Below are 26,096 nucleotides of genomic sequence, written 5' to 3'. Positions count from 1 at the left end.
CATTTAATTTTCCGTGTGTTACAACATCATTTGAGCTGACTGTCCCTGTACAGTAATGTGAAGTGAAAGGTGAAAGAACTTTATATTTGATATGGCCATAGAATAATTTTGAGCAGAAATCCATTGTGCTTCTCAGCACACCTATTATGGAAACTGTTCTATGGTATTAGCACTTGCACATGCTGATGTCACAAATTAACGAGGTATTATTTAATATTGCTGTAATGCTAGTCTTTCTTTGTCCTTTTGGGCAGCTTTAAGTACCACTGCCTTAGCAGCATGAATAGATCGTGTAGCCGTTGGGCTGTGATGCTCTGTCCTTTCTGGGTTTTTTTTTCTGTTATAAGAGTTGGCAGCCCTGCACAACATATTTTCTTTACCAAGTTGCGTGTACCGATGCATGTAGGGGGGCTAGGCATCAGCATACTTGTGAGTGCAGGAGGGAGTGTGCTGGTGGAGGAGCTCAGACAGGTAACATATATAATGTTCAAAAACTCAAAAAGTCACAGGTGAGGTAGTTATATGTCCTAAGTACAGTAATGTGTGTGTGTGTGTGTATGATATGTGTCTTAAAACAATCAAACTATCTAAGCCTACAAAACCATGCCTTTTGATGTCATTTACAAGGTGCCATTTGTTTAATCGTGGTATGCAGGCAAGCTGTAACCATAGTAACAACAATAGCGTGTCTACATGACTGTGATTCGGCTGCCCTCACAAAGTGTGGTGTTTGTATTGCAATACAAATTCTGAACTTCTTAAATCGTACCCCTGATAAAACACCACCCCATAATTTAATTTAAAAAAAACTAATACTGAAACTGATACCAATAAGAATTAAACTGAAACTTAACATGTTTAAACAATGAAAACTAAATAACTAAATAAACTTAATTAAAAAAAATGAGATGAATGTGAGCGTGAATGGTTGTCTGTCTTTATGTGTTAACCGCATGATAGTCTGGCGACCTGTCCAGAGTGTAAGCGGTCACGCAGAATGAATGAATGATAAACAGACATGCTAGTCTGTTTATATTATCCATGAACAAGTTGGTATAGTAAAGTCAAAACTTTGTCATCATTAAGTCCATTTTCAGCTGCCAAATTCAATATTTGACAGTTTTTGATTCTTACTGCTATGGACACAGTTTGAGTTTTGACGTTTGATAGCCAGCTATACTTTTGAATCTTTGAATCTCTTCTCCTTTCTGGCACACCAAAATATTTGCAATCCATCTGTCCTCCCCTATTTCTTCTCTCTTTCTTGCTATTATCCATTGTTCTTTGTGGTTGCATCCATTCAATTTGTATTTCTTTTTCTCATTGTCCTTTTGATGCCTTCATTCAATACCTTTCCTCCTTACATAAACATCAGTCCTCCTCTAGTCCCTCTTAGAGATGATAGAATCGTACATGTTCTGACATGATGACTCTTGACTGGATTCATTTTCTCCATCACAGTTTATGTTACCACCTATCTCACATGCCTGGCATGCTGGAAACAACATTTTGCAGCCCTGCCAGTGAAGCTCAGTTATCACTTCAGTGGATCCACTGAATGCCTCAGAGAGGTGTGGTGGAGTCACAGTCAGATTATTGTTTCTGTCTGGGTCTCCACACTGAGACATATGTTCAGACATTTGTTTTTCTACTAATATACTGCTGGTTGTGGATTGATAGGACGAACTGTGTAGTAGAAAAGTGAGAATAAACGTGACAAGCTTTGCCACTACAGAATTAACTTCCATATGTTTTTATATACATTTTTGCAGCATGTGGCAGATAAAGGGCACAATCAGCAGGAGACAGAATTCACAGTTCACAGAGAATCTTCCAGAGAAAGAGTTTTGTACCTGTGGACCTGTGGAGCCGCTTCTGTTGGGTGTGACTGGAATGCTAAATGATCTGTTGGACTCATCTGTCTGTCATCTGCTACAATCTAGACAGGCTGTCACCTCACTGTGACACAGCCTGTTTTTACTTTTAGTAGAAGTGAAATGGATTGTAAACAACTGCAGTTTGTAGAAATTGCAAATATTTGATTGAAGCCAAAATATTTTACCACTGAGAATTTGCATAAACAGATAATGGAAAGAAATGCCAAACAACAGAAGAACATGCTCTGATAATGGCTCTAACCTTAAAGAAAATACCATTGTGTGCTCTTATTAAATAAATGTGTTTAATAATTCATGAGAGCACATGTTGCTGGGAAGAAGGCTTTCTAAACTGTGTGGCCTCAGTAAAAACAAGAATTTCTGCATTGAATGTTGGATATATATTTTGGTTATGCCATATATCAGATCTGAAAATGGCTTTCCACTGCCAGTCCCCATCCAGCCTGACAGAGTTTGGGATGATCTGCAGAGATGAATGACCCCAATCCAGGTGTGCAGAGCTTGTTGTGTCATACCTAAGTTAGTCTCATTCAGCGGCTATGGACTGTGGCGACAGCCTGCCAGTGGGGCACTGATTTCGGAAGGCATTCTCTTTCCTTTTCAAATCCCCTTCTCTATGGGAATCAACAACATCTTAGTTAATCAATCAATCAATCAATCAATCAATTTTATTTATAAAGCCCAATATCACAAATCACAATTTGCCTCACAGGGCTTTACAGCATACAACATCCCTCTGTCCTTTGGACCCTCATCCTAACATCTTACATGCTGAAAATGGCAAGTTTTGACAAAGATTTGGATCATGCATTAAGGCATACCTGCTTTGGTCTTTCAATGAATAGTTCTAAAGATCTTCAACCAATAAAACAACTTTTGAATGCACCTCAGAAAAGCCCAGACCCCGTCTGACAGGACTCTCATGCCCAATATTGATCGGTTTTGTGGAACGGCCTGTACTATGAAGCCAGTCCAACTTAACCAGGATATCTTCTCACCGTCTGGTTTGACTAACCTGTCACATTGGCCGTCTGGATAACTGGTACTGAAAAGCTGGTTATCAACTAGTTCAGTCAGCTCTGGATTTTCCTATCCAGCCACGAGCGCGTTCATGTAAAAGAGTTGTTAATTGCAAACGTCATCAAAACCATGAATGAAGGAGGCTGCTTCATATGATATGAGATGAAACGGTAATGACAGTAGTTTGTAGACAAGACAGCAACATGTCAGTGGCATGGGATTTTAACGACAAACAATAATTTTAATACGGAAGATCTAGAAACACTGAAAATACTATCCACATATTCACCGTCTTCTGAGACTTAAACTCAGTGCAGGTGTCAGTGAGCTATGGGCCTATGTGAGAGTATTTTTTGCTGTTTAGTTGGATGTTGATAATACTATTCTGAGTATGTCACATAAAACTCCTTAAAATAACACCACACTGTTTTTGCTGCTGAAGTAAAGAATGGAAAGGTAGTTAATGACCAATGAGGTCTATGTGACCAAAATGTTACATTTATAACAAGAGCCAATTAACAGTGTGTGGATTATTTTAATAATAAAATAATATCTATTTTATCCTAGTTCTCATCACACAGGTGCCTCATGTTATTTTGAGCTGCAGTGATGGAATCAGATTGTAAAAGTAGCAGCACTATCACTGCGGACTAAAGTAAACTTAATAATTTCAAATCCTGCTAAAATCATGTGTTTAGCGTGTAAACGATCTCTCCGTTTGGTAGAAGCTGTTTTAAAACCAGTGGAAAAACAGTCCTGGAAATAGCATCATATAGGATCCTCTTTTTAGCCTGTCACTTCAGACTTTCATTCATGGATTCTTTTTTCTTCAGTGATCTGATTGGTCAGATTTCGGGATGTTGACAGGTTGTGATCTGATACCCGGAAGTTAACCTGCTCGGGAACGGGTTAGCTGTTCAGCATCAGTTACAACGGTGATTTATCCCAGTAAAAAGAGAACAAGCTTCGTAGTACTGAAAACCCAGAGTTAACCCTGAAGTTACCTCGCTAACTTCAAATCCTGCTTCGTAGAACAGGCTTCTGATTTGCCACATCTTTTAACTGCGGCAATAGCATGTGCCAGTGACATTGACTTCACCAACCCAGCTGACCACCAGCGTTGTCAGATGTTAATATTTGGTTGAATTTAGGTTGTCATGTCAGGTAACTAAAATTCGATGTCAGGGCAACGTCTAATGTCAACATTAATTTTACGTAGAATACTGACCACAGATGATGTTGATATTTAGTTGGTTTTAAGTTGTAATGGTAAATTACTGAAATCCAATGGCACCATGGCAGTGGTTGGTTGGCATTCATGAACACACACACATGCCTATGATCAAATCCAAGTTTCCCACAGCCTTCTTCAATCCAGTGTAGGTTTTAATCTGCTCACAGATTTACTAACAATATGTATTGTCAGATTTCTCTGAAAACAGTGCATTTATTTATTTTGGTAAAAATTCATTACCAACATACTGAGTTAGTTAGGAAGTCATGTAAGCTGTACAGGTAGAGAGATTTGTCAATGAAGTTTGTTGTGGTTTTCACATTAGTGCAGCTGTGCTTCTCAATAGTCTTTCTTCACAGATGTGTTATAGCACGACTGCAGCTGATAAAAGTAATTATGTCTGCGTTTCATTTAGTTGTGCCAGTTAGCACCCAGCCAACAATAACAGTTGGTGCTTTCTCTGTGACAAACCTGAGGCAAACTTATTCATTGATAATTATCTGCAGCTGTGTCATTTTGTCCATCGTGACAGTAGTAATGGCTGCAGACTGTTTACATGAGTCACTTCCAGGGCTTTGGTATTGTGCATGCTGGTGACTACAGACAGAGCCATCATCGCTTTCATTATTTTGCACCTGTACTGTTCTTGCTATGACTAGTCAAAATATGCACTGCAAGAAAGGTCTATTGTCTCAAAATGTAAAATACAACAAACATGGAGGAGCCGCTCAGTGCTGAAGGGAGCAGTGAGCGATGGTGCCACAGCTCCAGATAAGATAGCTCACAAAACATGGAGACATGGTAACAAAGTGTCAGTGAACACTTTCAAACCTTTTTTTGATATTTCAAATGTATTAATGTTCTAAAGTCACATTGATCGTTACACACCTTATGCATTATTTTTGTTTGCACTACATACATTTATTTTATATTAACATTTAGATTATCAAAGCTTGTGTGCTGTTAACAGCAGTACTCAGCACATTAATATTACTGTGGCACTGAAGAAGGGCTGCCACTGTGCTCTGACTAATAGGTGTGTTGTCCATATAAAGACAAGAAAGTCACACTCAGAAATGTGTTATCTAATAGGTTTACATAATCATTTGTCTGGCAATATACAATTTATTGATTTTGTTTTGTTTAACAATACGCAGTGCACTAGCGAGATGTCGAAAGAGTCAAGTATCTGGAACAGTTTCAAAATTTGCTAAGATGACCCCCAAAAAGTTGAGTTTCAGATATGACACAAGAAACTGGCATATATATATATCACAAAACTAGACTATGTAGGAGGGTGACTTTTTGACTTGTTTGGTCTGAATGATATGACTTCAACATGGCTTGTGAGTGTGTGACTCAGACGTATGTGGTAAAAATCACACGCTGTGGTTTGTTGCTGATGTGACTTCAAGCTCACTTTGCGTATGTTCCAAATGTGTATCTTGCAGGGTGTGAGGAATACTCTGGCAGGGGAGGAGTCCCAAGTGGAACTGCTCAAGGCTCAGCTCAAGGAGCTCTTCAGGTTCTCAGAGGACTCGCGCCACCTTTCTGATGATGTCCTGGCTGTTGTCAAAGAACATCAGAGGTATGTGACAGTAAGCCCACTGCTGTTTAAAAACCCAGAAAATCAAAATCTAGGATAAAACCAGTGATATTTTGCTGATTTGTAACCAGCTTTGTGTCATCACAATGAGGGTAGTAAAAAAAATACAAAGTTAATTCCATTTTACCAGCGCCCAGATCTCCCTGCTGATCTCCCAGCTCACACTCGTCATCCAGCAGATTTTGGCTGGCTCTGGGGCTGTTGCTCGAATTACAGATTGTACTTCCAGATTTTTGTATGCCAGGAACCATAGACACAGAGTATAGAAGTGGATTGAGAGATAGCCGCAACCTTGCCTCAGAAGTCTTGCGTTTCTTGAAGACGTTTCGCCTCTCATCCAAGAAGCTTCTTAAGTTCTAAATGAGTGGTACCAAGTTGCAGGCTATAAACCCTGTGTGGGTGGCTTGCAGAGTCGTATGGGTCATGTGAGCTCTTAGTTTCAGAGTCGTTAAGTGAAAACGGAGGCTGAAAAAACTGAGATTAGACAGTAAAACTAGACAGTGCTAATGAAATATAAACCAAGATTCTGTTACTGCTTCATCTGTTTTGCACCTAAGATGTTTTCAGGAACATATTTTAGCATACTGTTTAACTATAATCCAAGATCATTTGTTCCCAGCCAGCTGCCATATTGTTTCCTGATAGGATACTGGCATTATGTCACCCACCAGTGGGAGCGGTTATTGGTCCCCTGCAGCACAGTGTATTCTCATATTTCCAGTTTTTCCACCTCTTGAGCAAAAACAAATGCCAAAGCCTTTTTCCTCTGTTTTCTCTGGTCATATAGCACCAATTTCAAAAGTATTTGTGTCTTTCTGCTGCATAGACAGCCCAGGTTTATCAAAAGACAGTCTTTCCAGCAGTGACATACTTCTTTTAAGGGAATTTTTAACACCCACAGCAACAACTACCTTCAATAATAATTTGTCTGATTGTTTGTCATGGCTGTTCAATAAACTTCCTTAAATTATATCTACTCCTTATTCCTCATTAAACATCCAGAATCTATGAGTATGCAAACATTGTTAGACTGCTAGACACAAGATTCCTCCCACAAAAGTCAGTTTTCAGTGTTTGTGCACTGACATCTTTAAGGTTCCACATCCCACATAAGTGAGTAGCATATTGGACCATGATCGGCTTCCAAACTAGTTATGATGTCAAAAACCCTGCTGGTAAGTTCAGGTGTAAAACTGAGAATTTTAAAGAGCACAAAAAATGTTCCTCCTTCAGCAGGTGAGATGCAGATGAATGTGAAAACAAACTCAAACAGCACAGTAAAGAACAATAACCACAACACATTTTTACCGGAGGGGACTTTAATATTTGCATCTCAATAACAAACCACCCTCACAATCTGACGGTTTCTTAATGTTGCCTGTGACAAATGCTTCCTTTGTCAGAAGGCAGTTGCAACTAAGCATGATTTTATTTGAAATGGCAAACATTTTTTATCATTATTTATTATTATAGCTATTTTTTTTTTCTTTTTTCTTATAACAGTGTTGCTCTACTTTTTCTTAAAGGTACATTACTTTCACTGTGTCTACTTGTAAATCATTTGCAGAGCAGATTTTTTTAACCCGAATTGTTTACGATTATATCAACAAAGCTGGTTGTCTTTTTCCTCCTTACACTTTATGTTTTTTTTCTTTTAATGTGTTACTGTCAGTAACTGTAAATCTGCAGAATAGTGCAAAACCATCAGCAGGATTGTGTATCTTGTAACCAGCATGCATGTGCACATGCAAGTGGAGTGAGGCACTCAGACAAAACACACACCCACTTATTAAAACATTGCTCCACAGCACTTCTGGTGGTCAAAACCTCTATGCAGTACCTTTAATTCTACAGGGCTTAATTAATCCTTTAACTGTGAGTAAACCCACACTGGAAATTAAATTTGATGACATATGATTGCCAGTAATGTATATAATATGATTTTGATTAAGCCTGAATGACATTCATCAGTCTTTTGTCTTTAAAGTCTTCCTTGTCTTGTTTGTGCTTGTATGGGCCCTGTGGTTGTGGAGATATAAACCCCGCTCTTTTGAGCCAGGGACAACCTTGTTCACAAGTTCACATCTGTCTAAATAACATGTTTCACCGCAGGAAAAACAGCCATAAATACTGTGTAATATATAGTAAATATGGGTGTGCTGAGAGCAAAATGTCTAATTGAAGCCTTAGTGGGCAGAGTAATAGCTAACCCCGTATGAAATATTTACAGTCAATGAACAAGACTGATTTTGTGTGGATGCTGGAGACAGTCTGCTGCCATTCTAGCTGATGCCTGTCACAAGGACCTCTCCTGTCCATGCAGTGGATCTATTTTGTGTTTCTGAAGCATGAAATTCACTTGTAGAGTTAGATCGATGCCTCTGTTTGTATTGACAAATGACTTACAATAAAAATTTATCACGATACTTAAGTCATGATAAAATATTATTGCAATTTTAAATGTGTTACGATATGCTGAGTATTGTGATAACATATATTGCAATTTGTTACCTTTTTTCAACTGCTAATTATGTCCCTAAAGGAAAGCTTTGGTAACATCTAGATTATCTAGTAAGTTAAAGTTTTTAGTCTGTTCATGTCACGTCATTTTTATTGCAGCAAACTGTATCTGCTGGACTGAAAACCAGTTGGTGTTATTATTCTAGTAAGCTACCTAAAGTTTAATTTGTATTTGTAATGTTGATAATTCATATTAAAAAAAAATGGTACTTGGCATCTGTGCATCGATACAATATTGCCATATAAAAATATTGCGATACTATGCTGTATCGATTTTTTTCATCACCTCTCGTGGGAAGCAGGGGAGGGGCCATTGGCCCCCCACTTTATTCCCCCTGGCCAATATTCGTCGTAATTTATGGATCAGTGTATTGGCTGGAGTAACATACACAGTAACTCTGTTTTTCTTTTGTTTTAATTTTTTCTTGTAGTTGGAGAGAGAAAAAGAGAAGTAAATAGTGAGAGATGGGAACTCCGCTCTGTCTCCCCCTGTTGTTTTTTTCCGTTTGTGCTGTGAGAAAATGGAGCATGGTTACATGAATACTGTTACCAACTGTCGTTATCAAGGTCCAGGTAAAATGATTTTATGATGAGGATGTTGTCAGGCAAATTAACAAAACTACAGATGTATAATTTAAATTTGAGATGACAGAGGAAGTTAGAAGCAACAAAAGGTTGTCATATTCACGCACAGCCACAAAGCACTTGTTACCATCTAATTGAATCGGAAACATGCAGCTATGCTTGTAGGACAAGAACTATTAGCTACACAAGTCTAAACTGGAGTTATAAATGTGGCTGCTGAAGAACAAACACTCTGCTTGAGAAATGTTTCCAGTAAACATTAAATCTGCGACAGAGCCATGACACAGTCGTGACTGACCAGGTGCAGAGCCAGAAAAGGATGCAGTTACATGCTGTGTATATTCAGTGTTAATGTAAAGATTTATTTATTTATCAGTTGTTGTTATATATATATATATATATATATATATATATATATATATATATATATATATATATATATATATATATATATATATATATACGTGTGTGTGTGTGTATGTGTGTGTATATATTTATATTTATATATATATATATATATATATATATATACACTACAGGCCAAAAGTTTGGACACACCTTCTCATTCAATGCGTTTTCTTTATTTTCATGACTGTTTACATTGTAGATTCTCACTGAAGGCATCAAAACTATGAATGAACACATGTGGAGTTATGTACTTAACAAAAAAAGGTGAAATAACTGAAAACATGTTTTATATTCTAGTTTCTTCAAAATAGCCACCCTTTGCTCTGATTACTGCTTTGCACACTCTTGGCATTCTCTCCATGAGCTTCAAGAGGTAGTCACCTGAAATGGTTTCCACTTCACAGGTGTGCCTTATCAGGGTTAATTAGTGGAATTTCTTGCTTTATCAATGGGGTTGGGACCATCAGTTGTGTTGTGCAGAAGTCAGGTTAATACACAGCCGACAGCCCTATTGGACAACTGTTAAAATTCATATTATGGCAAGAACCAATCAGCTAACTAAAGAAAAACGAGTGGCCATCATTACTTTAAGAAATGAAGGTCAGTCAGTCCGGAAAATTGCAAAAACTTTAAATGTGTCCCCAAGTGGAGTCGCAAAAACCATCAAGCGCTACAACGAAACTGGCACACATGAGGACCGACCCAGGAAAGGAAGACCAAGAGTCACCTCTGCTTCTGAGGATAAGTTCATCCGAGTCACCAGCCTCAGAAATCGCAAGTTAACAGCAGCTCAGATCAGAGACCAGATGAATGCCACACAGAGTTCTAGCAGCAGACCCACCTCTAGAACAACTGTTAAGAGGAGACTGCGCGAATCAGGCCTTCATGGTCAAATAGCTGCTAGGAAACCACTGCTAAGGAGAGGCAACAAGCAGAAGAGATTTGTTTGGGCCAAGAAACACAAGGAATGGACATTAGACCAGTGGAAATCTGTGCTTTGGTCTGATGAGTCCAAATTTGAGATCTTTGGTTCCAACCGCCATGTCTTTGTGAGATGCAGAAAAGGTGAACGGATGGATTCCACATGCCTGGTTCCCACTGTGAAGCATGGAGGAGGAGGTGTGATGGTGTGGGGGTGTTTTGCTGGTGACACTGTTGGGGATTTATTCAAAATTGAAGGCACACTGAACCAGCATGGCTACCACAGCATCCTGCAGCGACATGCCATCCCATCCGGTTTGTGTTTAGTTGGACGATCATTTATTTTCCAACAGGACAATGACCCCAAACACACCTCCAGGCTGTGTAAGGGCTATTTGACCAAGAAGGAGAGTGATGGAGTGCTGCGGCAGATGACCTGGCCTCCACAGTCACCGGACCTGAACCCAATCGAGATGGTTTGGGGTGAGCTGGACCACAGAGTGAAGGCAAAGGGGCCAACAAGTGCTAAACACCTCTGGGAACTCCTTCAAGACTGTTGGAAAAGCATTTCAGGTGACTACCTCTTGAAGCTCATGGAGAGAATGCCAAGAGTGTGCAAAGCAGTAATCAGAGCAAAGGGTGGCTATTTTGAAGAAACTAGAATATAAAACATGTTTTCAGTTATTTCACCTTTTTTTGTTAAGTACATAACTCCACATGTGTTCATTCATAGTTTTGATGCCTTCAGTGAGAATCTACAATGTAAATAGTCATGAAAATAAAGAAAACGCATTGAATGAGAAGGTGTGTCCAAACTTTTGGCCTGTAATATATATATATATATATATATATATATATATATATATATATATATATATATATATATATTACAGTCAGATGATTATTTATCAAAAATGTCATTGTGTAAATATTTTTTGACAGCACAAATAGTCCACCCTATTGTTTCAGTATGAATATTAAGGTATTTTGTCAAAAATATCACAATATCTCATATTCTCCATATCATCCAAGACTAATTATGTAGTTATTTTGTCTTTGAGTGAGATGATTATAAAGAAAACCCAATGAAGTCTGTGGGGTTATTTAATAAATGTGAACTTATGAAGTATACTGATATAAGCTACTCATTGTGAGATTTACTTGTGTTTTCCTTTGCTAGATATTATTTGGCACATATTTTTTATATACTACATGTACAAAATCAGCCTTGTAGGTAAGTTTTAAATTGTTTTGTAAAAGTTCTCTGCTGTAAATTTGTTGTGTGCTCCTGTTGCAGTGTGAAATGCAGAGCAACGAGGCTGTGTTCAGAGTCAGAGTCAGGCCTGAGAAACATCCTCCAGGACCCGCTGCTGGTCTATGCACAGTGGAGCCACATGGTGTCTCAGGTTCTAGAGGCCTCTGCTGAGGTTACTGACTTCTCCCACATTGCCATGTTGGTCCAGAACATAGAGGTAAAACACACGTTTCCTTAAAGCAGCAATGATTCATAGTTTTACAATGACAATGTGTAATGTGAGTAATGTGTAATGAACCTACAGAGAATTATCAGCTGAATGTGCAGCTCCTCTCAGCTTTACAGAGCATCATATTGACGTTCAGCTTATTGTTTATCTGCAACTTTACTGTTCTGGATTGCTCTCACTGCTCTCATAGCACAGTTTTTTTCATTACGCACAGCTGTAGATATTTATAGTGTCTGTACCACTAATTTATATTCATCTGTAAACCAGCATGGTGATGAAATCGTAATCATCATTATTAATTGTCAGAAGGATGACATGTTCAAACAGGAAGTACTTCACAAATCAGGCTAACATTACATCATTAACAGGGAGATAGACAATTGTTCAAATGTAAATAAAAAGTTAAATCATTTAAAATTACTTATATAAATGCGTCTTTGATTTAGATTTTACAGAACACTGTGTAGCCAGCAAAAATAATAACACAATGAGTGAAATAGACAAACAGCCTAAAAAAAAGGGTTACCTGTCTCTCAAATTATATTCAGTCTCCTCCTCATCATCTTATCTGCAGCTATCTCAACTAATACTAGGAATGGGGATCATATGATTTTAACAATACTGCTACTCTTACCGATACTGCTTTTTGATCTGGTTCTCTGATTGGTTCTTTTGGGGGTTTTTAATGAAATAAAATACGAACACAATTCACAGTATATAAATTAACATTCTCCTACAGTGTTGTTAAGAATTTATTTTAATTTAAATTTTCATTTTTATTTATAAAATATAATAATCATCAATAATCATTTAGTAATTAATTTTACCTTTTATTACTTTTCTTTCTTTTTTTTGTAAAAGTGTGTCTTTTATATTTTATTGCTCTGTAAAGCACTTTGAATTGCCCTGGTGTATGATGATGATGATGACGATGATGATAATAGTTTATTTCGGTCTAGTAGCATAGCAAGAAACATTTCCAAAATCAATAGATAAATTTTACAATGGCCGAAAAGGTGTAGGCTGAAGCTAAAGCTTATTGTGCCTACCCTTTTTACATTTCAGTTAAATGTCAAAACAAAAAAACAATTGCAACAACAAAACATGACATAACAGAAAACAACCTGTAGTTAGACATGACAAAACAAGAGAACAGAATGTGCTAGACGGACACAACTGCCTTGCCCCTTGCCTTATAAAGCCCAATATCACAAATCAGATTTTGCCTCAGAGGGCTTTACAGCATACGACACCTCTCTGTCCTTAGGACCCTCATAACATAAGGGAAACCCCCCCGAAAAACCCTTAAATGGGAAAAATTCTCGAAACCTCAGCAACCTGAATAAATTACTTTTATAGACTTTCACATACCTGGTGGATGGGGTAACGGGAGGTGAACTACAAGCTAGGTGGCTGAAAACAGCGCCTCTTCGTGATGCACCTTTGCTTGATGTTTTGAAAGATTGCCTGTGTTTCTGCCCTTACATGCACAGGAATTATGGAACCTGTGGCAACAAGCAGTGTCAGCACCAATTCTTGTGAAGTATAACTATACTTTGGAGGGATTTGCTCTGTGTGTGTGACAGAGTGACAGAGCTGGCCCCGTCCTGCTCCATCCTGCCCCTTGCACATGCAGCAGGCTGCGAGGCACCAACATAGAAAGCTCTCCTCTGGATTGAATAGCAAAAATACATAAGTAATGAATGTCTTAATCGTATTGCAAATTTGACACAGAGTTGGTGAGATAAAAACTGTAGAAGATAATGTTTGTTACCTAAATGAACAAGAAGTATATCTTCTGAATTTCTCAAATACCGATAGCAGAGCTGTTATTGTGGGAGCTTATCAATACTGCAGTCTTTAATAATTTGGACCGGGGCCCATTTAATACCAGGTTTTGGTACCAATCTCTAGCCAATACTGTGTGTACGGTGGTCTGTGGTCTGGGTGAGATGCACACATTTTCACTGCACATTTTTCTTTTATAAGTACCAGTTTATGTGTGGGAAAAGGTGTGCACACATTGTGTATACATCTGGGGCATGGTCTATTGACCTCAGCAGAGACTCATTGACAGCTTTCATAGCAGCCCACATAAAAGGAATCAAACAAGCAAAGGCACCAGAGTTTGTTTGAAAGCATCTATAGCACAAAAAGGGCTGAAGTCTTCAAACTGTGATCCTCATTACACATCCAACATCTCTCCACTGTGCACTTTCTAAATTACACAGAATACAGAATGCCTGTGGTTGACACCCATCTTTGATTTTCTCTCAGATACATATTTTATGAAACTGCAAGAGCTTTCTACCAGACAGAGAAAGCTGAGACGTCTGATAAATAGTCTGATAATGTCGCTAATGTCAGGGAATTTTATAAATGACTCAATCTCACAAATATACTAAACACATTTTCCCCCTCACAGAGTTATTTTAATTAGTTTTCAGCCCAGTGTTCAGCCCACCTCAACGTGCTCTCACTGTTATTATATCAGAGACATAGAAGGAGCAGTCAGAAACCTGTTCAGCCTCAGCTTTCTCCCCAAAGCACCAAACCTGTCTCACTCTACTGTTATACCGTCACAGGGAAACAATGGGAGAAAACAGTAATACATTGTCAGGTTCTGGTTAAGTGTGTCCAAGCGTCACCAAGTAAAAAAACAACAGAAAAAGCAATTGGTTGGCAGATCAGTAAAATAACATACCTGCCATCCCTCTGCTGCCTACACATTTACACCTTTCTAAAAAAAAGATCAGAAAGATTTATAACTCTCCAATTTCAAGTCTAAAAGACATTTCACAGCCAAAGCTTGTGTAAGAGTTGCATCACTGTGGCAGCATACGCTATGTATAAAGTTCTGTGTGAAGTTATGTACGGAGAGATTTTCTGAAGTTGAACCTAAAATTATGTGTGAGTAACTGTGGATTCGATTTCAAATGAAAGAAAATGCACTAATACTTGAACACTCAGTGGTCAGGAGTGTGGAGCACTTAAAGACAGGTTGCCTAAATAAAAGTTTGAAAACAACAAACTTCAAATGTTCCTCATTTCTGTCCTTTACTGTAGCGTCTGCTGAAGGACAGCATTCAGCTGCAGGAGCGTCTCAGTCTACTGCAAGTGAAGGGGGACCTGCTGGAATCTGTGTTTGGTCCCGACAGGTCTGACGGCCTGCAGAGCGAGCTGAGCTCTGCCATCCGGAACAGAGAGCTGCTGCACACTCAGCTGCTGCAGAGGAAGAGCAGGCTCCAGGTACTAACATACTACTGTTGCACATTTGGCTTTACTGCATCTTTCATTTGAATGTAAATTGTCCAAACCCACAGGCAAGAAGATGATACAGCAGCTGGATTTAAGATCATTTAATTTTTTCATGCAGTAGATGCCTACTTGAGTAACCAAGTGGTAACCCCTGAGAGTCTATGATGATTTACTTGCTCCAAGAGCCAATCAATCATCATAGATCCCCATGTTAAATTGCCTGACTTAACAGCAGAAATAACCATGTTTACAGCCTAGCACAGGGAAAAAAAAGTCAGTTATGGTCTCTATAGCTAATTTCCCTGTTTATGACGGCTGTACACGGGTGAATTTTTATATAACTCACCCGTTCAAATGGTATTAAGGCTTAAAGCTATGGATAATTAGGGCATGTCAGTTTTGAGTAAAAGGTGGTTGCCATCCATTTAGAAGTCACTACCACGGTGAAAAAGTTAGTTAGGTAGTGTATCCATAAAATAACCCCCGATTCCCAGAGCAGAGGTGTAGCTGAGCCGTTGCTTTCTCAGTGTGTTTTCAGTTATAAAAATTAACTGTCATGTTTTGGTCATGTAAAAAAAGTCTCATTCAGCGTTTAGTTGTACTAAAAAAAACTCTAAGGAGTCAGATCCATTTTTCCAGAAAGCACATTTTGTTTAATTGGTTTTAAAGGTCCAATGTGTAAATTTTTTTTTTTTAAAGATTGTTTTTTGGGCATTTTGTCTTCAATGAACAGGACAGGTAAGCGTGAAAGGGGGAGAGAGAGAAGGGGAATGACATGCAGCAAAGGGCCACAGGCTGGATTCGAACCCGGGCCGCTGCGGCAACAGCCTTGTACATGGGGTGCCTGCTCTACCACTAAACCACCGACGCCCCAGACACTGTAAAATTTAGGGGGATTTAGTGGCATCAAGTTGTGAAAATTGCAGGTTGTAACAAGCTCAAACTTCTCATAGTTAGAATTCCTTCAATGTTCATTGTTTAGAAAGTTTTTACTGGGAGCTGAATTTTCCTCAGAGGTCTCTTCCTCACCAAAACAAACTAATCTGATGATTTAAAGGGGTAGAAACAATGAATAAAGCAATTTCACCTCACAAATCAGTGTTTTTCCTATGCTGTGTGGCATGTCAGAGACAGGCTGCTAGCCTAGCGCATAATGTGTGGTCACCTTTTTTCTCTGATAAGTTAAGATCCAGACTTTTATGAAGTGCATTATCTGCAGAGGTCTCTTCCTCTCTAAACCAAATGGGCCAGGTGATGTAAGCTGATAAAAACACAGAATAAAGCAGTTTCTTGTTACTAAATTTGTGTTTTTCCTACACTGAGGGGTGCAGTAACTATGGTGGACAACACGAAAACATAAATGGCCCTAACCAGAGGCAGTGTTTGGTTTGTCTATTCTGGGTTACACTAAAGAAAGCATATTTATTATATTATATTCAATTTCTGCCAATATATCCCCCTAAATTCTACACACTGGACCTTTAAGCCTGTTTTTAGATAGCAAAAAAATAGCTTTAGTATTAGCATTACCACAGTTGACCATAGCTGTAAATGAACTATCCTAACCAAGCTAGCAGCACGTGTTAGGGTTATCTCCACACTCTCATCCAATTATGGTCACTTCTGGCTCCAAAAATCTAAGCTAGACACAGCCAAAATACCAAACTCAAGGTTTCAAAATGGGACAACCAATGGGTGACATCACCAATTGGTAAAAATCTACTTTTATAATTGTAAGAATGAAAAACACCATGTAGATATGCACTGTACTGCCAACAGCATGATTCTTCTGAAGTCTTAAGCATGCCATATTTTGGCCCATTTACTCTTACTTTTACATAACATTAATTATTATAATAACTACATGTATGTACATATGTAGCACTATCGAAACAGGAGGTAAACTGCACTTTCCAAAAAGGCATAGAACCAGTCAAAGGAATAGTTCAAAGGATGATAGTATACAAATCAACTGAGCTGAAACTGTTAGAAATTAATGTAAAAATATAAATGATTAAATTAAAGAATATGGAGATACAGGATAAAAACAACTGAAGGCAAGCCTTGTCTAAAACACAGAGATCTTAACAAATATAAAGAGCTAGCTTGCTTAAAGTCCCCCAGCAGGTCGCTCAGAGCTGAATGGCACTGATTGCCAAGGCCTGGCATTGTTCGGGTTTTAGCCGGGAAGCTACTGAAGGTCCCACTACACTGAGTGACAGTGATCCTGCAGGTCGATTGCTCGTCAAACTGTGGTAACTGATCTAATTAAATCCTTGTTGCAATCTGTGTCAGACTGCACAATGTCAGTTTTGAGGCATATCAGATTGTGCAATAAATGTCTCTTGAATCTTGGTGCCATCATGGCAATTGAAAAGAGTAAGCAAGTAAAGACAGGTCGTCAATTCCTACCATCAATCTGCATCATCCTCCTATTTTGAAAATTCAGCCTTTTTTTTTTTTTTTTTTTTTTTTTAATGGTGCTTACATCGTTGCATTTTTTTCCATTTTATTTTTGTATGTGACATTTTAAGCCGTATCTCAGTTGGTTGGTTTATAGTCATCGTCACGTTATGAGAACTGTAACCCAGATTTCTGACATTCAGCCAGACGGTCTTTTTTGATGCAGGCTGTTTTTGGTCTGCACTGTTAAAAAAAAGTATTAGCATGGCACTCCTGTAACATCCTCCTGTTTCCTACATTACCCACAATGCAACTCGACGTCTGGCAGTTCTGTTGAGATTCAGATTTGTTATGCTAGCAGCAGCTAATGTATCCTGGAATCTACAGGCTCCCATTAGATCACTACTTTCCAACTGCACACTGAAAGATTTTTTTACTTTTCACTTTTTTTACCTGTAGTCTTCACTTCTTACAGACGCTGACTCAAGTGACATCACTTGAGGACATTAATCAGACTTCACACAACTCCCTGTGGAGATACTAAAGGCTTCATACAACTTTTTATGCCTGTGTGCCGGTGATAGCCACGACCGGAGGCACAGTGTTTACAGCTATGCCATCCATTCGTCACATTGTCGTAAATGCGATATCTCAAGAATGCCTTCAGGGAATTCCTTCAAGTTTGGCACAAACATCCACTTGGACTCATTATGAACTGATTAGATGTAAGTGGTCAAAGGTCAAGGTCACTGTGACCTTGTCTGCCTCATTCTTGTGAACACAATATCTCATGAACACCTTGAGGGAAATTTTTCAAATTTGGCACAAATGTCACTTGGACTCAACAATGCACTGATTGGATTTTGGTGGTTAAAGGTCAAGGTCACCCTGGCCTCACAAATGTTTTTGGCCATAACTCAAGAATTCCTAAGCTATGACAACATTTAACACAAATGTCTAATAAGATAAAATGATGAAGTAATGGCAGTTTATATCCAAAAGGTCAAGGGTCAGCTGCACTGTGACATCATAGTGTACTGCAGAAACACTTTTCTGACTATTACTCAACTCAAGAAGGAGAGACATTTGGTCAGATATACTTGACACTAATGTAGTTGATTGTATAGATCTTCTGTGCTGCCACGGTGAAAATGTGAGGCATCCATGAAATCAGTCCCCCCTTAAACAGGACTAAGGTGCATGTGTCTCAAAGTTAACTCTTCGACCATTGTTTTGAACTAACGACCAAAGTTAACCATATTACTCTCAGGATTGTCAACTCCCGTGTAGGACAGCCATGGGACGTCCTTACAAAAAGATGATGATGTTGTGTTTTTTGCCTTCTGTTGCCTACTATAAGAACTTGCCAGTGTGTTATTTGTCATATATCTCAGACAAGTCACAGCAAGAATTTACAAATCTATGATTGTCTGATCAGACAGAGTGACCATCTTAGATGATATATAGTGTTAAATATCACTAAGTCTGATTCCCGAATCAGAAATATTAACCTGAATGTGATTAACAATCAGTTTTTAAACAGCCACCTCTCACCACACAGTGTGAAGTCACTATTTCTCCTGAGGTGAATGATACATGTGAACGTAAATGCGTGGCAACAGAGTTTAGGCCATGAGATCAGTTGCAGGTACAGTCTAAAAATAACACCACACCCCCTTTAGTTTTTCACGCATTCCTTTTGTCTATGTCATTTCCACTGGAGGGAGATGAAACACACACTCAGTAATTATATCCTGCGCGCAATTACACCTGTAAATCAAAGTTATCACATTCAATTTAAAATATGCATTGAAAATACTGTTTGAAAGATGTTACAAAGCAGTATATTTAGAAGGCCTTAGATCATGTGCAGGCCTCGTTTCATTATACTACTATTAACAAAGAGTACACACTCTGGCTTCACTATACAGTCCAAATATGACCAGCTGTGTAACGACACAGGTAATGATTCATTCTTCCCGCTCTCAGGGCTTAATCTCAAGAACCAAGGACTTCGGTGACGCCTATGAGTTGATTCGCTCCAAGCTGGCCGGTCTCCGGGACCAACTGGTGGCAGCTGACAGCCTGCAGCCTGACATCCTGGCTAAGAAAAGCCAGTCAGACCAGTTCAGGGTGAGTTTAATCCCAGACTAGACCAGAGCCAAGCCACAGTCTGCCAACATGTCTGCTGGAACACTGTCATATCATAGCCTCCAGCAGATTAAGCAGATGAATTTGGATCAAGTGATCAAATGCAACTCCTCTGTTAGAGTAGATAACCACAGTGCAAAGATCAGACAGTGACTCTGTTTTTGCATTGTCTGCTTTATCTTATTCAGTAAAAAGACACTGGTGTTTAATGGAATGATGTTTAAAGTTGGATCCATTAAGAACAACATAAATAATGCTTTGACTGTTTGACTGTACATAACAGCCATGGGTGAAAGCATGCTGTAGTGTTGTTATGTGTTCTGCTACCTTCAGCCAGTCAGTGGTTTCAGTTCATTTTAGCTGACAATGAGAATCAAACCTCAGAGCCTTGAAACTTAGGTTCGGTAATCACTGGGAACACTGTTTGCTTTTAGTGTTATCAAAGTGATTTATTCATTATAAAAATTGTGTTGCTATATCATACTGGATATTGAACTACGTAGTATGTATTGATTAGATATTTTTTAAATAATGCTAATAATGTATCGCCTGAAGTGAGCGTTCACAGCAGATCCACAGTGTATTGTTGAGTTATTTCTCATGTCACACTGTCACACTGTGTCCTGTCTGTCTTCAGGTGATCCAGAAAGACCTGGAAGACTGTGAAGCCCATATCACAGCGCTGGAGACTCTGGTCTCATCCAGTCAGAGCAACAGGACTCAGTTTGAGAGGCTCTATGCTGATTGGAAACATCTGTACAAGGCAGCTAGGGTAAGACAGGAGAGTGTCTTAAAATGGATAAAGTTCTGAATCATTTTCATCCGCTGTTAAAGCTGCACCAGTTCATCTTTTTATATTAAAGGAATACTTCACCTCCTGAATGATCATTTGTGTATCAGTTACTCACCATGTGTTACATTGAATTTGTGAAGGAAACTTTGTTTCTCTTGCATCCTCCACAGTGAACACAGAGTCTAAAAACAGAAAAAATTGTGATGAATTGAAGTCATAGGTGACCACGTTTAACAACAGCAAAGCTATGGTAAAATGTGCAAACAACTGTTTACAAATTCTCACACAACTTGTGCAGTACAATCCAAGTCTTATTTATCCAGTCATATGCTCAGTACCTTTCAGACAGACAGCCCCTTTAACTGAACTGAACTGAAAGTGAAACTTATCTACACTTTTTCGAAGCCAGAATGCATTGACAAAAACAGTAATTTTACCTCACTGAACACGTGAGCTGCTGGTTTACTGCTCCCTCAATCAGTTAGCTCATGCGTGTTACTGTGTGACTTTGGTTAAACCAAACTACCATTTAAAACACAGAAGTCATCCAAGGATACAAACAAACTACCTGATTGAGGCAGCAGTAGACTAGCAGGTCCTGGGTCGCTTTTGGTTTAGTTCCACAATGAAAACAGATGTCTGTTTTTAAAGTAGTGAGCATATGACTGGATAAATGAGGCTTGTATTATACTGCATGAGTTGTGTGAGAGATTGTAAACAGATGTTTTGATGTAGTCTTGCTGTTGTTAAACACAGTTACGACTATGACTTAGATTCATCAAGAATTTTCTCAGTTTCTGCATTTTCCACTCACTGTGGAGGCATGAGAGAAAAACAAAGGTTTCATCACAAATGTATTGTAACACAGGGCAAGTAATTGATAAATTAATGGTAATTTGGGGGGTGAAGTATTCCTTTAACAATGGATGAAATGACTGTGTGTAATAGGGCTAAGTGGTCACTCACTGTGATGTGACAACACAAAAATGATAACAACTCAATTCCTTTCAACTCTCCTAAGCTGTATACTGTCTTTAGCTTAGCTTTAGCTACAGCCTGCAGCTTTACAGTTTTGGCTCAGTCTCAGCACTCTCATAAATGTTGTTACCAGCAGCAGCAGGTCACTGTATGAGGCCAAACAAAAAAGAATTAATACTGCTTTAAAACCACTGATTTTATTTTTTTTGGACACAATGTGGTCACAATAGACAATATTTTATGAAAGGATCAAGAGATGCAGAAAATTTGTCTTTTTTTGTTCCACACATTTGTCTTTGTTGTCAAAACCTGGTGCCTATGTAACCCACAATGCAACTCAACCTCTGACTGTCTAAGATTCAGGCGTGTCATGCTAGTAGCAGCTAATGTATTCTGGTGCCTCTAGCCTGCAGCATGCTACAGATGTCTGTAAGTTCACCTCTCTCTAACTCTACACTTCCACATTTATATACTCTTAAACTTATAGTCTTCAGCAGACGCTGACTCATGTAAAATCACTTGAGGACATTTATCAGACTTCACACAGCTCCCTCTGGAGACACTTAAGGGTTTATTCTACTTTTAATGCCTCTGAGTCGGCAACAGCTATGGCCAGAGGGATTATGTTTTCAGTTTGTCCGTCCGACGGATGGAGCACCTGGAGGGAATTTCGTTGCATCTGGCACAATTTTTAAAATCTAAAAATAATGCACACCAAGCTTTATAATGAGGTGCTGATCACTGGTAGTAGACATGTTTATAGAAAACGAATGTCGCACACTCTGGCTCCCGATGCCTTTCTTTTATTTTGATGATGACGTTTCAGCCTCTGGGCCTTCTTCAAGATCAACATCATACTGAGACACAGGTACACTGATCTTTTATATGGGTCACACCTTTGTCACACAGCTGATAATGATTAGATGATCATGCTACACCATTAGGTTGAGGAAAAAACAATGTAGAGGTCCTCAACAAATCAAAACCGTTAAACCAAACTGAGCTGCAGCCAGTCACATGTCATCAAAACACATGACAACAGCCACTACATATTCCACCACATTTCATGTCAACATATATTTTTTTAGATCAGCATATGCAAAATGTTAACATACAGAAGTATTAAGCAGATTACTAAGAAATAAACAGCAAAAGGTAAGACATCAGCTCTAAATGAACATCACGAACAACTTAAACTATATATCCAATAAATAGATGTACATCATAGAAAACAGTTGAAATCATAGTCTATGTTCAGTCCACGGGGTGACAGGGTTTGCAGAGGGTGGCTCCAATAGGGTTCTCTCCTGAAAAGTAATACATACAAAGTACCTCCACTTGGGGGGGAGGGTTACCTTCTCAATCCTACCATATCTTAGAGAGGAAACAAAGTTCAACTGCTGCTGGATAATTCATGTTTTTACATCTAATAGTACTTATTTGTTCAGCAATGTGAGTTTTCAATGCTCTACTGGTCTTTCCAACATATGACTCACCACAAGGGCAAGTAATCAACTAAATAACAGATTTAGTGGAACATGAGATCATTCCTTTTTATAGGGATCTCTTTACCTGTGTGGGAATGTTTGAAACTATTACAACAGTAGCTATAATTACATTGACTGCAGCAACTGCAGAGGTGGTAGATAGATACTAAAATACCTTAAGCTGGTACTGACTGGGGAGAAGGCAAATATGAGTATGTGCCAGTGTTTTGTTATTATTCCCTTTATTTGTTCTGTACTTAAGAATACTGTAAACAATACATTGATTTCACTGTAGGTTTATATATTAAGAAATCCAACCCAAATCTATCTTTTATTTTAGTAGCAGCGTCATTTAGAACAGATTTCTTGTATCCCCTTTGTTGAAAATTGTTTTTCATTACCCTCATATTCCTATCAAAGTCATGAGTTTTCTTGCAAATATGTTTTAATCTGCAAAACTGACTAAAAGGAAGACTATTTTTAATGGTAAAGGATGATCAGAGTCTGCTCTTGGTAAAGTATTTCTAGCAGTGGGTTTTCTGAATAGGTCTGTATACAAAGGTTTGGCCTGTATAGCAGATTAGTATGATTGTTGATCTTGAAGAAGGCCCAAAGGTGGAAACATCAGAATAAAAGAAATGCATATGGAGCCAGAGTGTGCAGCACTTGTTTTCTATAATTACATCTGGCAAAAACATCCACCCGGACTGAAGGATGAAGTGATAAAATTTTGGTGGTCGAATGTCACTGTGACCTTACAAAACATGTTTTTGGCCCTAACTCAAGAATTCATATGCTAGTTATGACTTAACTTCATACAAATGTGTAATAGGTCGCAATGATATAATAACATTTTCTATCCAAAAGGTCAAATGTCAGCTTCACTGTGACATCATAATGTTCTGCAAAAACACTTTCCTGGCCAATATTCAACATCATGTCTCAGTAACAGAAGGAGAGACATTTGGTCAGATACTGAATTTGTGACACTTACTGCAACTTGACTGGTTGATGGAGTTTTACAATAGCAAGGTGGTTAATTCTGGTTTTCACATGCACAGTAGTGCTCCCTAAACACATGGAAGCAGACTCTAAAATGTTCCCCTTCAAAGACTTGAAAGCAGGAGCCATTTTCTCACAGCTCTATAATAAATATGGACAGCTTGCAGTATAAACTTTAACTATCATCAGACATTTACACATGCCACTGGAAAAGGACTTTGAAGTGCGCAATGAAATACAATTGCTGCATTTTTTGTTTAATATATTTTTATTTTCTTTGCAATCATCCAGCTTATTTGTTACCAGTTTGCCCAGGCTGTAATTGAAGAGACAGAGATGTGATAACAAAAAATCTGCACAAATTCATTAATTTAAAAAAAAAAAAGATAAAACACAAATGACATCTTTAGCTGGAAGCACCAACCTAATGCTGTATTGTAACAGAGTTACTGGGGCTCTGTTGTCATTCTGAATGTAGTTGCATAAATGTAATTAATGATATGTCCACTGATTCACCTTTTTATGTGCTGAATATTCAAAATTTGGCTCAAAACGTACACAGCATTTGGCTTTGGTGTGTTCTCAGGTTTTAAAAAGAGAAGTTCTGGGGCGTCCGCGGCTTAGTGGATAGAGCAGGTGCCCCATGTACAAGGCTGTTGCCGCAGTGGCCTGGGTTCGAATCCAGCCTGTGGCCCTTTGCTGCATGATTACAGAAGCCTGTGTGGAAATTTCAACAAGCCCGTCTGGCCTATCTGTGGACACTGTGGTAAACAAAGCCAAATGTGGCACTTTCTGGTCACAAACTCTCCACTTTGCCTGTGAAAACTCACCAAGCCTGATTTAATCTGCAGCATACTGCCAGCATGATTTTCTGGCTCCATGCGAAAAGACATGGCACCAACTGCCCATCACTGGACCATAATGAGACTGAAAATTTTCATTTTTTTGTCAACAGTGATGGAGTACTCCACAAAACTGGCAGCGCAGCATCTGTTACAGTATCGGAATGTTAAGTCACTGTTTGCATAATAACAGCTATTGTAGATCTTGGCAGCTCAGTGCATGGACTTTCAGATGTTTTCCGTGCCACTGACTGTCAAGCTGATCGTTGTCTTTTGTTTGCAGGTGAAGGTGCAAGAGAGTGAGGACAGCATCGCAGACCACGAGAGCTTCCACGACAGTCTGCTCAACATTGAGAAGTGGCTAATGATCATGAAGCAGAAGCTAGAGTCCTTCCACGGCCCCTCAGGAGAGTGGAGCATAGAGGGCCGCCAGCAAGAAGCTGAGGTGTGTGTGTGTGTGTGTGTGTGTGTGTGTGTGTGTGTGTGTGTGTGTGTGTGTGTGTGTGTTTTCTTGCACCTCTGTGATCACAACACATTGTCGGGGACCTTAGTCAGTCCCGATCCCAGGGTTTAGTTTAACATTATAGTTTGGCAGAGAAACTGTTACCTTTAACACATCAGTGGAAATAGGACAGTTGCCACTTCTTGAAGGAACTCTACACAATAATGAGTGCGTATCTCTTAGTAAGAGATTGTCTGCACATGGCTCTCAACATGGAGGTTGCAGCTAATGGTACTAACAGAGTGAATAGAACAACAATAATGCTGACAGAGATAACGGTGTTAACCTGGGGGGAACCTGAGGGTGGGTGCCATGACGTCATAGGTCGGGATGTCATTTTCAGTGGTAATCGCTGTATAAGAGCAGTACAAAACCTTGGCAGTTAGCTAGCCAGTGGAATGCACAGGATGCGCATGCACTTACATGCTTGCACAGCTGTCTGGTCTACCACAACAAACGACTCAGATTACAACACAGGCAGAGAGAGTGTGACTTCATTATCCACTCAGAGAATGAAGCAAGATTTTGGTCTGGAGGTTTAAGCTCATGTCATCTCACAGTCTGATTAAAATTAAACTTTCATCTCTGTCAGAGAAAACTGTGCAGAATTCAGACTGTTTACTTACAGCACAGCTCCACTCACAGATAACTGAGCCTCCTACCTGCCTGTCAAACAGCATTAAACCATAAACCTTCCAGAGACAGTCCAGATTTGAGTGGAGTCCTGTAGGGATCAACAGATGTGAAGTCCGGCAGCCGGTGGTTGCTCACTCCGCTGCAGTTCAGCGGCTAACAAGCGGCGCTAACTGCTAACAGCCACCGCTGCAGCTAACAAACTCCACAAATCTATTCAGCAGCTCCATCATCCACAGTCAGCCAGACATGGCTGATTCTTTACTGCTGAATTACTCGTCACAACTTGCAACAATGACTACTGCTGCTCCGGTGTGAGTGTTTTTGCTGCCTAGCAAAACATCCTGGCACAGTTTACTGGAGTTTAACAG

The 26,096-nt window shown here is 39.1% G+C and overlaps 1 protein-coding gene across 1 annotated transcript in view; it reads left to right on the top strand.

Moving 5' to 3' along the window:
• syne3 (spectrin repeat containing, nuclear envelope family member 3) overlaps positions 1 to 26,096 on the top strand; it is a 72,528-nt gene that overhangs the window by 24,182 nt on the left and 22,250 nt on the right. Inside the window, exons 7-12 of the mRNA XM_033642581.2 lie at positions 5,604 to 5,740; positions 11,490 to 11,664; positions 14,743 to 14,925; positions 19,327 to 19,470; positions 20,126 to 20,260; positions 24,874 to 25,035. Coding sequence (XP_033498472.1) covers positions 5,604 to 5,740; positions 11,490 to 11,664; positions 14,743 to 14,925; positions 19,327 to 19,470; positions 20,126 to 20,260; positions 24,874 to 25,035 — 936 coding nt within the window. The remainder of the gene's footprint in view (positions 1 to 5,603; positions 5,741 to 11,489; positions 11,665 to 14,742; positions 14,926 to 19,326; positions 19,471 to 20,125; positions 20,261 to 24,873; positions 25,036 to 26,096) is intronic.

Source organism: Epinephelus lanceolatus, chromosome 15 (assembly GCF_041903045.1).
Source record: "Epinephelus lanceolatus isolate andai-2023 chromosome 15, ASM4190304v1, whole genome shotgun sequence".
NCBI lineage: Eukaryota > Metazoa > Chordata > Actinopteri > Perciformes > Serranidae > Epinephelus > Epinephelus lanceolatus.
This window is presented reverse-complemented; position numbering and strand designations above follow the sequence as displayed.